At 37.8% G+C, this 13,828-nt stretch overlaps 1 protein-coding gene across 7 annotated transcripts in view; it reads left to right on the top strand.

The window, feature by feature from the left end:
• ECPAS (Ecm29 proteasome adaptor and scaffold) overlaps positions 1–13,828 on the top strand; it is a 130,057-nt gene that overhangs the window by 70,928 nt on the left and 45,301 nt on the right. For all 7 annotated transcript variants that reach the window (XR_002517467.2, XM_031654398.1, XM_021927282.2 and 4 more), the window contains 4 exons: positions 1,461–1,595; positions 2,468–2,630; positions 3,384–3,556; positions 4,918–5,019. Coding sequence is in view for 6 of the 7 variants with exons in the window: in XM_031654398.1 (XP_031510258.1) it covers positions 1,461–1,595; positions 2,468–2,630; positions 3,384–3,556; positions 4,918–5,019 (573 nt within the window). In the remaining variant the exon portion in view is untranslated. The remainder of the gene's footprint in view (positions 1–1,460; positions 1,596–2,467; positions 2,631–3,383; positions 3,557–4,917; positions 5,020–13,828) is intronic.

The raw sequence follows: 13,828 nt of genomic DNA, 5'->3' as shown, positions 1-13,828 counted from the left end.
GTGTAGTTTAAATAAAAACTATGTAAAATGTCTCTTTTCCATAACCATCTCCAACCTACCCTAATTTTTGCCCTTTCCTCTCCCCTCTGACAAACATATGTAAGTCACCATTTATGTATAGCATGTTTTCTAGAGTTTACTTATGTACATACACATAAAAACATGCATTTAAAATTTTTGTCCCATCTTTTTATAAAAAGCAGCATACTATTCATACTGTTTTATACATTCTTTCACTTAATAGTAGAGAGATATTGCACTACAACTATGGAGAGAGCATCTTCTTTAACAGCCTCAGTTTTTATTGTATGAGTGTACTATCATGTATTCTAGATCTTTATAGATGGTCATGTAGAGTACTTCCATTCTGCTACAATGAGTAATCTATCATCTTGCATATTGAGGAAGTATATGTTTTAGATGGATTCCCCAGAAGTGCAATAGCTGGATCAGAGGACATGTACTTTTGTAATTTTCATAGATAATGCCACACCCTCCATGTGTGTGGTACCAGTGTACACTTCTGCCAGTCATGTATGAGGGTGTTCCTGTCCCATGGCCACACCAAAAGGGATGCCAGGTTTAGCAAGTAAAAATACATGATACTCAGTTAAATTTGAATTTCAAATAAATAATGAATAATTTTTTTTTTAGTGTAAGTATTGGCCCATACAGTTTTCTGTATCTCCATGTGCTACATATTGTGGTTCTTTTTTTGGAAAATACAGCTTGAATGATGATAAAAATGTACAAATTACATCTTTAAGGGTGAAAACATGAAAGAAATTTACCAAGAGGTGTGAGTTTTTCACATTTCTGGATAATCTGGTCTTATGAAATTGCTTCTATTTTAAAAAGTTTTTTTTTATTTCTTATGAATATTTACTGATTTTAAAATTATTTTAAAGTTTTTGAGCTTTGATGTTTTAGATGAGAGGTTGTCATACTGTAGTCAAAAGTCCAAATAGGGCCTGCCTCCTGTTTTTGTATGGTTTGCAAGCTAAGAATTTTTTTTACATTTTTAAATGTGGGAAAAAAAATCAAACGAATAAGTTTCATGACACAAACCTTGTCGTGTCCACGTTTTACTGGAATCTAGCCACGCTCATTCGTTGCGTATTGTCTGTTGCTGCTTTTGTACTGCAGTGGCAGAATGGAGTAGTTGCAGCAGAGACCAAATGGCCCATAAAGCCTTTCAGTTTTTTTACAGAAGTTTGCTGACCCTTGTTTTAGATCATCTGTGAATAAATTTCACCTGTTTTGTGCTTGTGTATCTTTGATAAAAATGGACCTAAGATTTTGTTATATAATTCATTCAGCTTTCATTTTGTTTTCAAATAATAGCTTTTTTTCCTCAATATCCATCAACAGATGGATTGAACATTCTTTTAATTTTAAAAGACGTTGTCATCAGGCTCGTGGTTCTGTGTCATGTATGTATTTTTTTTTATACTACTCAGAGTCTGATGAATAGCAGTAAAGAAGAAATGCGCGAACTGGCAGCATTGTTTTATTCTGTGGTGGTATCAACAGTGTCGGGGAATGAGTTGAAATCAATGATAGAACAGCTTATAAAGACTACAAAAGACAATCACGTATGTTATTTTGTTTTCATTCCTTTTTGTGGGAGATAGGGTTTCATAAAAGGATCTAATTTATTTTTGGTTTTTGTCTTCTCATTTGTAAAATGAACTTATAAATTCCTTGCTTTTATTACTGTAAAGAGTAAATGAGATAGGTAATACATTGGTTCAGTCAGCTCACTTAACAAGTATGGTGCTGTGTCTGATAAGCACTATTTTAGGTGCCAGGAGTACAGTGATTCATAAATACATGAGAATCCCTGGTACAACAGGATGCTCAGAGCCTGCAGCGATACCACCGTGAGCACACCTAATCTCATCTGATCTTGGAAACTAAAACTAAGCAGGGTCGGGCCTGATTAGTACTGAGAGCGAGAAATGTTAGCTCCATTTTTCTTCCTCATCTGCTGCCAGTGAAAAAACAAGTTTTACTTCAAATAGTCTGTTGGTTACCTTGTGTTTGGAGGTTTTGGCAATTAGAAATAGGATCTGTTCATTGTCTTTTGTTGGCAATAGAAAGACATTATGTGTGAAAGTTATGATACTCTAGTTATGTAAGTGCTGTAAGCTAGAAAGTGGCGTGGGAGCATGTAGGAGCATGTAGGAAAGTCATCTCACCTGGAATTGGAGTGGGCATGGAATTAGAGAATGTAAATCTTAAAGTGAATCAAGATTCAGCTTCTCAAAATTCCGTTAGAAACTCAAGGTTTCTCTTATTCCCTAAGCTCAATGCATTAGCATCCAGTGAAACCTCAAGTGTTTACTTTATTCTTTAGCCTTATGTTTTGTTGGAGAGATGATCCTAATAGACACACAGTTACTGCCATGTAGTTTTGCATACATGAGAGAGAGCCAGAGATATGCTATTGTTTTGCTAAATTCAGAGCCCGGAGATACAGCATGGATCCTTGCTTGCACTGGGATTCACGGTGGGAAGGTATTTGGCTAAAAAGAAAATGAGAATGGCAGAGCAACAAGACCTGGAGAGAAATGCTGACACCCTCCCTGATCAAGAGGAACTCATTCAGAGTGCTACAGAAACAATAGGTAATTAATGTCTTTATGCCGACTTGGGTGTTGCAGCTTTTGAATTATGTTAAATTTTAATACGGAGTTTCAGTTTCTTTTTATGGCATTGTACTTTAAAGACACAAGTTTTTTCACAAAAAACTTACTTGATAAATTCTGTATTTTTAATAACAACAAAGGCTGGGTGTGGTAACTCATGCCTATCATCTCAGTACTTTGGGAGGATCACTTGAGTCCAGGAGTTTGAGACCAGTCTAGTCAGCATAGTGAGACCTAGCCTCTATAAAAAAATAAACAAACTTAGCTTGGTATAGTGGCGTGTACCTGTAGCCTCAACTTCTGAGGAGGCTAAGGTGGGAGAATCACTGGAGCCTGGGAGGTTGAGGCTGCAGTGAGCCGTGATCATGCCACTGCACTCCCGCCTGGGTGACAGAGCTAGACCTTGTCTCAAAAAAACAAAACAAAACAAAAAACAAAGCAATGAAAGCACTCCATTTTTTCTTTTCTCTACGTTTTTTTTCTACATGTTTTTATAAACAGGGATGATCCTATTATGGTAAAAAAAATGTATACATTAAAAAAAATACTACTCTATCCCCTGTTGCCATGTTGTCTTTCCACTGAATAAATGTTAACAAATTGTCAACTCAAAGATATTGTACACTTTGATTTTATTTTGCCATCTTAAAAAAATCTTGAGTACATCACTGGTTGCTTTGGGTTGTAAGAATAATGGTATATAATTCTCTTTTTGGCTAAATGTGCTTACAGGCTCATTTTTGGACAGTACATCACCCCTTCTGGCAATTGCTGCCTGCACAGCCCTGGGTGAAATAGGCAGAAATGGTCCACTTCCAATCCCCAGTGAGGGATCTGGCTTTACCAAATTGCATCTTGTAGAAAGCTTACTAAGTAGAATACCTTCCAGTAAAGAAACAAATAAGGTAAGTCTTTTTCTTATTTCTTCCCTTTCTGGAATTCTGTCTTTCTGTGAGTAAATGAGCAAAAACAAATTATAATGAGAATAGATGGCATTACAGCTGGAGGAAGGATTTAATGTAAAAATGGGTGATAAAGAAGCAAATCTAAGTGTTTACTTTTGAACTAGAGGTGATCTGTGTACAATCTTAGTGTGTCCATCTTTTGCCCCAGTCATTCCAATTTAGATCTTTATAACTGTTAAGATTTGAGTGAAGTATTAAATTCATCAGGAAATATCTTTTGTCATGCAAAAGGTATACAATAAAATGTTAAGTAGTTTTATGATTTTTTAAAAATTTTACGCCAAATATAAATCCTAACCGCCTAAAGCCAGTTTTGTGATCAGAACACCTCAATTTTGAGGTATAAGATGATTTAATGAGCGGAAATACCAGTTTACTACTACAAGTTTAATTGATACAATCTTTTTTTTTGAGATGGAGTTTTGCTCTTGTCGCTCAAGCTGAAGTGCAGTGGTGCGATTGTGGCTCACTGCAACCTCTGTCTTCCAGGTTCAGGCGGGTGATTCTCCTGCCTCAGCCTCCTGAGTAGCTGAGATTATAGGCGCATGCCACCATGTCCAGCTAAGTTTTGTATTTCTAGTAGAGATGGGGTTTCACCATGTTGGCCAGGCTGGTCTCAAACTCCTGACCTCAGGCACTCCCACCTGCCTCAGCCTCCCAAAGTGCTGGGATTACAGGCTTGAGCCACCAAGCCTGGCCTAATTGATATAATCTTAATCTTGGTCTAGCTACTGTTTAAAACTTTCTGAGAAGATACACAGTATAGTTTTTATTAGCTATTAACTAATCATTGCCAAATATTGTTAAGCACTTCTAATGTGCCAGAGAGTATGTTAAGTGCTTTGCATGCATTAATTGAATTTTCTAAAAGGTCTAGTGAAATAGGCACAGTTGTCATCTCTATATGAGCTAACATGAGGACACAGCGTCACATAGAGGGGAGGTAACTTGCTTAAGGTCACACACCAGTATAGGCTGAAATGGTTGAGATGTGATTTGGTCCTAGGTCCACTGGGCCCAGAACCCACATTTTAAATCATTGTAGTTTGAAAGGTAATAAGCCTAAAGGCTTTCTTCTTTCTTCTTTTGCAGCTGTGGATCCTTAGTGGACTCAAATTTGTGTGTTTCTACCTTCAGTGACTTACAGACATACGACTGTAAAATTTGATGCTTTTGTAAAAACTTACGCATTGAGGTGTTAGATAGACTGCCCTTCCCTATCATCTCATTTTGGAAATACTGTGCTGGGGTAAAGCTAGTATATACTCTGTTTAAAAGAAAAAAATTTGATGTTCTTCCAGATGAAAGAACGAGCAATCCAAACACTGGGATATTTTCCAGTTGGGGATGGAGATTTTCCTCACCAGAAACTCCTCTTGCAAGGTCTGATGGATTCTGTGGAGGTATTTATATTGCTACCTGATTGTTAGTTATTCGAAGAAAAGGCATTGGTTTTTGTTTCTTTTTTAGGTGCAGTTTTGCATGCTGTGAGATTTCTAATTAAGCATTTACTTGTTTATTCACCAGATACTTGAATACTAGTTTTGTGCTCATCACTGTGCTAGGTATAGCATTGACTAAATCACCTATGAAGGAAAGACCTTAAAATTTTTGAGCACAGCACGGTGCAGTGTAGGTAGAAGGGGAAATATACCCACATACCCCGTCAGCCAGATGTGTGGAGTGAACCTTTAAAAAACAGTTGTTCTTGAGTGTTTCAGTTGGTATTTCAGTTGTTTTCAAGTCTGATGATTTAGCTTCTGTCCTCTAGATGCCTAGTGTGTAGTGGAGAAGACCTACGAGTAGGCAAATGCCAGAATAGGGTACTGTCTCAGCATGGCCTGATCTGGCCCTGCTTTCCCTAGCCTTGATCCTTGACATTCACTCACTTTCTGTATACCAGCCTCTTTGGCCGCCTTGTACTGAGCTTTTGAAAGCTTCCTACTGCCTTTTCAGATTGTTGCCTTGCTAAAGAATCTACCCTAGTAGATTTAAATCCCTGAGTGTGGTGGGTTTCTTCTAGGTTTTTTTTTTTTTTTTTTTGAGATGGAGTTTCACTCTGTCTCCCAGGCTGGAGTAAAGTGGCGCAATATTGGCTCACTGCAACCTCCACCTCCCGGGTTCAAGCAATTCTTCTGTATCAGCCTCCCAAGTAGCTGGAATTACAGGTGCACGCCACCACACCTGGCTAATATTTGTATTTTTAATAGAGATGGGGTTTCACTATATTGACCAGGCTGGTCTTGAACTTCTGACCTCAGGTGATCTGCCCACCTCGGCCTCCTAAAGTGCTGGGATTACAGATGTGAACCACTGCACCCGGCCTGTTTTGTTTTTTTTTTAATGAAGGCTTCTCTGGATTCTTAACTTACTTTTAATGTCATTATTTTAAGAGTTTAGAAATACATGAAAAGCTAGAAGTATGGAAATAAGGTACAGAGATTAAATGATGAGAATAATGAAAACCATGAAACAGAAGCAGAATATCTTCACAGTCGAATAGGACATAGTGCTGAAGGTTTTTTTGTTTTTTTTTTTAATTGTTTTATTTATTTATTTTATTTTTACAACAGGATCTCATTCTGTCACCAAGGCTGGAGTACACTACATCTCCCAGGCTCAAACCATCCTCCCACCTCACCTTCTAAGCAGCTGGGACCACAGGCATGTGCCACCATGCCTGGCTAATATTTTAATTTTTTGTAGAGACAGGGTATCCCTATGTTGCCTAGGGTGGTCTTGAACTCCTGGGCTCAAGTGATCCTCCCACCTAGATCTCCCGAAATGCTGGGATTACAGGCATAAGCCACTGTGCCTCTCCCATTTTTAATTTTTTAAATTGATACATAATAGTTGTACGTATTTATGGGATACATATGATATTTTGATACAAGCATACAACGTATAATGATCAAATTAGGGTAATTGGGATATCCATCACTTTAAGCATTTTTCATTTCTTTGTGTTCGGAGCATGTCAGATTTTCTCTTCTCGCTGTTTTGAAATATACAATAAATTCTTATTAACTATATTTGCCCTTTTGTGCTGCCAAACACTAAAACTTAATTTTTCTAACTGTATTTTTGTTCCCATTTGCCAAGCTCTCTTCCCTGCCTCTCCATTACCTTTCCTGGCCTTTGGTAACCACCATTTGTTCACTACTTCCATAAGATCAATTTTCTCATGTATAAGTGAGAACATAGGATATTTGCTCTGTGCCTGGCTTATTTCACTAAATACAATGTCCTCCAGTTCCATCTATGTTGCTGTCAGCAACAGGATTTCATTCTTTTTTATGGCTGAATAATATTCCATTGTGTATATATACCACTTTTTAAAAATCCATTCATCTGTTGCTGGACACTTAGATTGATATCTTGTTTTGGCTATTGTTAGTAGTGCTGCAGTAAACATTGGAGTACAAATACCTCTTCAGAATACAGATTTTCTTTCTTCTGGATATATACTTAGGATACATACTGGGATTGCTGGGTTATATGATAGTTTTTTAGTTTTTGGAGGAATCTTCATACTGTTTTCCCACCAACAGTGTATTAATGTTCTCCTTTCTTCACATTCTGACTATCATCTATTGTTTTCTGTCTTCTTGATAATGGCTATTCTAACTAGGGTGAGATGAGATCTCATTGTGGTTTTTCTCTGCATTTCTATCATGATTAGTGATGCTGAACTTTTTGTCATATACCTGTTGGCCATTTATATACCTTTTTTTGAGAAATAACTATTCAGATCTTTTGTCCATTTTCAAATCAGATTGTTTATTTGCTATTGAGTTGAATTCCTTACTTATTGTGTATTTTAATCCCTTGTCAGATGGATAATTTGCAGATATTTTCTTCTATGCAATAGGTTGTCTCTTCACTCTGTTGGATGTTTCCTTTGCTGTGCAGAAGCTTTTTAGCTTGATATAATCCCATTTGTCAATTTTTGCTTTAGTTGGTCTGTGCTTTTATAATCTCATTTAAGAAATCTGTGCCCAGACCAATATTCTGAAATGTTTCTCCAGTGTTTTTTTGTAGTAGTCTCAACATTCAGATCTTAGATTTAAGTCTATTTTGGTTTGATATGGTGAGACAAAGGGGCCCAGTTTCATTTTTCTACATGTCGATATCTAGTTTTTCTAGCACAGCTTACTGAAGAGACTGTTCCTTCCTCAATATATGTTCTTGATGCCTTTGTTGAAAATGAGTTGACTGTAAATGGATAGATTTATCTTTGGGTTCTCTATTCTGTTCCATTGGTGTATGTGTCTGTTTTTATGCCAGTTCCATGCCGTTTTGCTTACCATAGCTTTGTAATACATTTTGAAGTCAGGTAGTGCAATGCTTCTGGCTTTATTCTTTTTGCTCAGTATTTTTTGCTCATTATTCAGGGTCTTTGGTGGTTTCATACAAATTTTAGGATTGTTTTTCTAGTTCTGCTTTGATGAACGTCATTGGTATTTTGATAGGGATTATGTTGAATCTGTTGATCATTTTTGGTAGTTTGGAAATTTTAATAATACTGTTTCAATCCATGAACTTGGGATCTGTCTTCTCTTTTGTGTGTTCTTTATAATTTCTTTCATCAATGTTTTATAGTTTTCATTACAGAGAGCTTTTACTTCTTTGGTTATAATTTTTCCCTAGGTTTTTGTTTTTTGGGTTTTTTTGGTAGCTGTTATAAGTGGGATTGCTTTCTTGATTACTTTTTAAAATTGTTTGCTGCTGGCATATTAGTCTGTTCTCACACTGCTATAACTGGGTAACTTATAAAGAAAAGAGATTTAATTGACTTACAGTTCTTCAGGCTGTACAGTAAGCATGGCTGGGAAGGCCTCAGGAAACTTACAATCTTGGCAGAAGGCAAAGAGGAAGCAGGCATGTCTTAGATGGCAGGAGCAGGAGAAAAAGAATAAAGCGGGAGGTGCCACACACTTTTAAACAACCAGACCTTGTGAGAACTCACTCACTATCAGAACAGTAAGGAAGAAGTCCACTCCCATGATCCAGTCACCCCCCACCAGGTCCCTCCTCCAACATCGGGGATTACTATTCAGTCATGAGATTTGGGCAGGGACACAAATCCAAAACATGTTACATATAATGCAACTGTTTATATGTTGATTTTGTATCCTGTAACTTACTGACTTTATCAGTTCTAATAATTTTTTATTTATCTTTTAAAGAACCCAATTTTTCATTTCATTAATCTTCTGTAGTTTTTTAAGTCTCAATTTCATTTACTTCTGTTCTGAATTTTATTATTTCTTTCCTGTATTAATTTTGGGTTTGCTTTGCTTTTGCTTTTCTAGTTCTTTAAAATGCATCATTATGTTGTTTATTTGAAGTCTTTATACTTTTCTGATGTAAACATTTATTGCTATAAACTTCCCACTTAGCACTGCTTTTGCTGTTTCCCATAGATGTTGGTATGTTGTGTTTTTATTTTCATTTGTATCAAGACATTTTAAATTTTTCTTTCTTAATTTTTTCATAGATCCATTGATTGTTCAGGAACGTGTTGTTTAATTTCCATATATTTCTATAGTTTCCAAAGTTCCACTTGTTATTGATTTCTAGTTTTATTCCATTATAGTCAGAAAAGATACTTGATATGATTTAGATTTTTTTAATTGCTTGAGACTTGCTTTGTGGTCTAACATATGGTCTGTCCTGGAAAATGTTCCATGTGCTGATGAGTAAAGATGTGTATTCTACAGCAGTTGGATGAAATGTTCTGTAAATGTCAGGTCCATTTTGTCTAGAGTGTAGTTCAATTTTGATTTGGGTTGCTTGATTTTCTGTCTGAATGACCTGTCCATTACTGGAAGTGGGGTATTGAAGTCAGTCTTCAACTATTATTGTGTTGCAGTCTGTCTCTCCCTTTAAATCTATTATGCTTTATACGTTTGAGTGCTCCAATACTGTGTGCATATATATTTATAACCTTTATATCCTCTTGCTGAATTGAGCCCTTTATCATTACATAATGACCTTTGTCTTTTTCTAGTTTTTGACTTGAAGTCTTAATCTGATGCAAGTATAGTTACTTCTATTCTTTTTTGGTTTTCATTTGCATGAAGTATCTTTTTCATACCTTTACCGTCAATCTGTGTGTATCTTTATAGGTGAAGTGAATGTCTTTTTTTTTTTTTTTTCCCGAGATGGAGTCTCGCTCCATTGCCCAGGCTGGAGTGCAGCAATCTCAGCTCACTGCAGCCTCCACCTCCTGGGTTCAAGTGATTCTCCTGCCTCAGCCTCCCAAGTAGCTGGGCATACAGGCACAAGCCATCATGCCTGGCCAATTTTTTTATTTTTTATTTTTTTTAGTAGAGACGGGGTTTTGCCACATTGGCCAGGCTGGTCTTGAACTCCTGACATCAGGTGATTGGCCCACTTTGGCCTCCCAAAGTGTTAGGATTATAGGTGTGAGCCACTGTGCCTAGCCGAAGTGAATTTCTTGTAGGCAGCATATAGTTGGTCTTGTTTTCTTATTCATTCAGCCATTCTGTATCTTTTAATCAGATCAGTTAGTCCATCGACAGTCAGTTTATTATTGTTAAGTAAGGACTTAACTACTGACAGTTTGTTTTTTGTTTTCTGGTTGTTTTGGAAGTCCTCTCTTTTTTTCTTTCTGTCTTCCTTTGTGGATAAGTGACTTTTTTCTCATAGTATGTTTTACTTTTTATTTTTAGTGTATCTGTTTAGACTGTTTTTTGAGTTATGGTTTCCCTAAGGGTTTCAGAAAATATAACAAGTTTGATGACAACTTCACTGATCACAAGAAAAGAACAAAAACAAGCAAAGAAAAAACTTTAAAAAAACTCTGTTTTAATTCCAATACCCCCATTTTTTGGCTCTTTGTTGTCTCAACTTAACATCTTTTTATATTGCCTATCTTTTAACAAATTATTGTAGTCATTATTTTTGAAAAGTTTATGTTTTAGTCTTCATACTAAAGATTCTATAGAGTGTTAGATAAGGATACTAAAGATACTCTAATACAAAGGTACTCTTAATACTCTATACAGTATTAGAGTATTTTTAGAATGCAGTATTAGAGTGCCTTTAGTATCTTTAGAATACTCTATACAGTATTAGAGTATTTTGAATTTGTGTATTTACATTTTTTGTTGCATGCTAGAGTTCTTTTCTTTCAGATTGAAGAACTGTAGCATTTTTTGTAAGACACATCTGGTGGTGAATTCCCTTGTCTTTTGTTTACCCAGGAAAGTCTTCATTTCTCCTTTATATTTCAATATTGTGGGAAGTCAGGGACCCCGAATGGAGGGACCGGTTGAAGCCGTGGCAGAACATAAATTGTGAAGATTTCATGAACACTTATCAGTTCCCAAAATTAATATTTTTATAATTTTTTACACCTGTCTTTACTGCAGTCTCTGGACATGAATTGTGAAGATTTCTTGGACATTTATCACTTCCCCAATCAATACTCTTATAATTTCTTATGCCTGTCTTTACTTTAATCTCTTAATCCCATCATCTTTGTAAGCCGAGGATGTATGTGACCTCAGGACCCTGTAATGATTGCATTAACTGTACAAATTGTTTGTAAAATATGTGTTTGAGCAATATAAAATCAGTGCACCCTGAAAAAGAACAGAATAACAGCGATTTTCAGGGAACAAGGAAAGATAACCATAAGGTCTGACTGCCTGCGGGGTTGGGCAGAATAGAGCCGTATTTTTCTTCTTGCTTAAAGCCTTTAGACGTATGTGTGGGTAAGAGAAATATTGCTGAATTCTTTTCCCAGCAAGGAATATTAATAATTGATACCCTGGGGAAGCAGTGCATTCCTATGGGGAGGTCTATGAATGGCCGCTTTGGGAGTGTCTGTCTTACACGGTTGAGATAAGAACTGAAATATGCCCTGGTCTCCTGCAGTACCCTCAGGCTTGCTAGGATTAGGAAATTCCAGCCTGGTGAATTCTAGTCAGACGGGTTGTCTGCTCTCGAACCCTGTTTCCTGTTAAGATGTTTATCAAGACAATGTGTGCACAGCAGGACACGGACCCTCATCAGTAATTCTAATTTTGCCCTTGCCTTGTGATCTTTTATTGCTCTTTGAAGCGTGTGATCTTTGTCATTTACTCCCTGTTTGTACACCCCTTGCCCTTTCAAAATCCCGAATAAAAAAACTTGCTGGTTTTGTGGCTCGAGGTCGCCATCACACTCCTACCAGTATGTGGTGGCACCCCTGGAGGCCCAGCTGTAAAATTTCTCTCTTTGTACTCTTTCTCTTTCTCAGACTGGCTGACACTTAGGGAAAATAGAAAAGAACCTACGTTGAAATATTGGGGGCTGGTTCCCCTGATATTTGAGGGATAGCTTTGCTGAGTACAGTATTCTCAGTTGCAAGATTTTTTCCTTCCTTCCTTCCTCCCTCCCTCCCTCCCTCTTATTCTTCCTTTCTTTCCTTTCTTTCAGCACTTTGAATATGTTATTCTACTCCCTCCTGGTCTGTAAGGCTTCTGCCACCAGACATATCAGAGCTCCTTTATATCTTACTTGCTTCTTTTCTCTTGCTACTTTTAGGATCCTCTCTTCGTCCATAACCTTTGCAAGTTTATTGTATGCCTTGGGGTATCTTATTTGGGTTGAATCTTCTTGGTCTTTGACCTTCTTTTCCCTGGGTGTTCGTCTTTTTCTATGTTCTGAAAGTTCTCTGTTGATTATTTCTTTGAATAAACTTTCTACACCTGTTTCTTTCTCTATTTTCTCTTTAAGGCAAATAACTCTTAGCCTCTTTGAAGCTGTTTTCCAGATCTTGTAAGTGTATCTCATTCTTCTGCATTTTTCTCCTCTGACTGTAAGTTTTTAAATAGCCTGTGTTAGAGCTCATTAATTCTTTCTTCTACTTGATCGTTTTTACTGTTGAGACACACCGAAGTATTTTTCAGTCATCCATTACATTTTTTCAGCTCTAAGATTTGATTTTTTCCTCCATTTTAATCTCTTTGCTAAATTTCTCTTAAAAGTTTCTGAATTCCTTCTCCATGTTTTCTTGAAGTTGTTGAGCATTCTTAAAACAGCTATCTTGAATTCCCTGTCTGAGAGGTCACATATCTACACCACTCCAGAATTGGTCACTGGTGCCTGCTTATTTAGTCTGTTTGTTTAGCGTGAATGTTTTTTAAAACATGTTTTCTCAAATGTCCTTGATGCTTGTGAACATTCATCAGTGTTTGGGCATTGAAGAGTAAATATTTATTCCAGTCTTCACAGTCTGGCCTCGTTTGTACCTGTCCTTCAGAGGGCCTTCCAAGAATTCAAATATGACTGAGTGTTGAGTTCCCTAAGCCTGTGGTCACTGCAGTCATTTCAGCACTAGAGGGCACCCTAAGCCCAGGTGTGCTGCAGCTCTTACAGACACCTAGATACCCAGCATTGATGGACTTGGGGAAGATAAGGGAGCATTCTGTGGGTTCCCAGGCAAAGTTTCTTGTCCTCTTTCCTCTCTTTCCCCCAGATAGAGGGAGTGTCTCTCCACGATGAGCTGCCTGAAGTTAGGGGAGGGGTAATGTGGGCACTCCTGTGGCCACAGCAGCTAGCACCATGCTGAGTTGCTCCCAAAGCCCATGGCCTCCCAGACCAGCACAGTACCAGGGCTCACCGAAGACCTGTGACCACCTGACTGCCGCTGATGCTTTTTCAAAGATGAGGCCGCTCTAGTCAGCAGGTGTTGGAGCCAACCAGGACTTGGGACTTAGGTTGTTAGTGCCACACAAGCAGATTCCTTTCTTGCCTGGGGTGAGTCTAGAAGTGCTCTTCCACAGGAACATCCTGGAAATGGGGCCTTCAGACTCTGCCTGGTGCTTTGTTTTACTATTGGTGGGCTGGTGCCTGGTTACGAGAAAAAGTCTCCTGTATTCTTGCTTTTCCTCCCTCCAAGTGTGGCCTAGCTGCTGGTGAAATTTATTTGGGGACCTGAGGCCATTTTAGTCAACTGACTTGGGTTCCTCTCACTGAAGAAACTGATTTCCCTCTGGCCCAGGTTTGGTCTAAGTGCTGCCTCCTTGGGCACTGGCAGAATTCTGCCTGATGCTGTGACAGGGTGGCGCTGAGTTGCAATGCAAAGTATCACACTCCCTTTGCTGTCATTCACCCAAGCATACAGGTTCTCTTTCCAAGCTGGAGGTGTAGGCAATGTGTTCTTCCCACACTGTTCAGCGCGTCTCCTCTTGTTAG

Source organism: Papio anubis, chromosome 13 (assembly GCF_008728515.1).
Source record: "Papio anubis isolate 15944 chromosome 13, Panubis1.0, whole genome shotgun sequence".
NCBI lineage: Eukaryota > Metazoa > Chordata > Mammalia > Primates > Cercopithecidae > Papio > Papio anubis.
The sequence above is the reverse complement of the archived record's forward strand: the minus strand, read 5'-3'. Positions and strand labels throughout refer to the sequence as shown.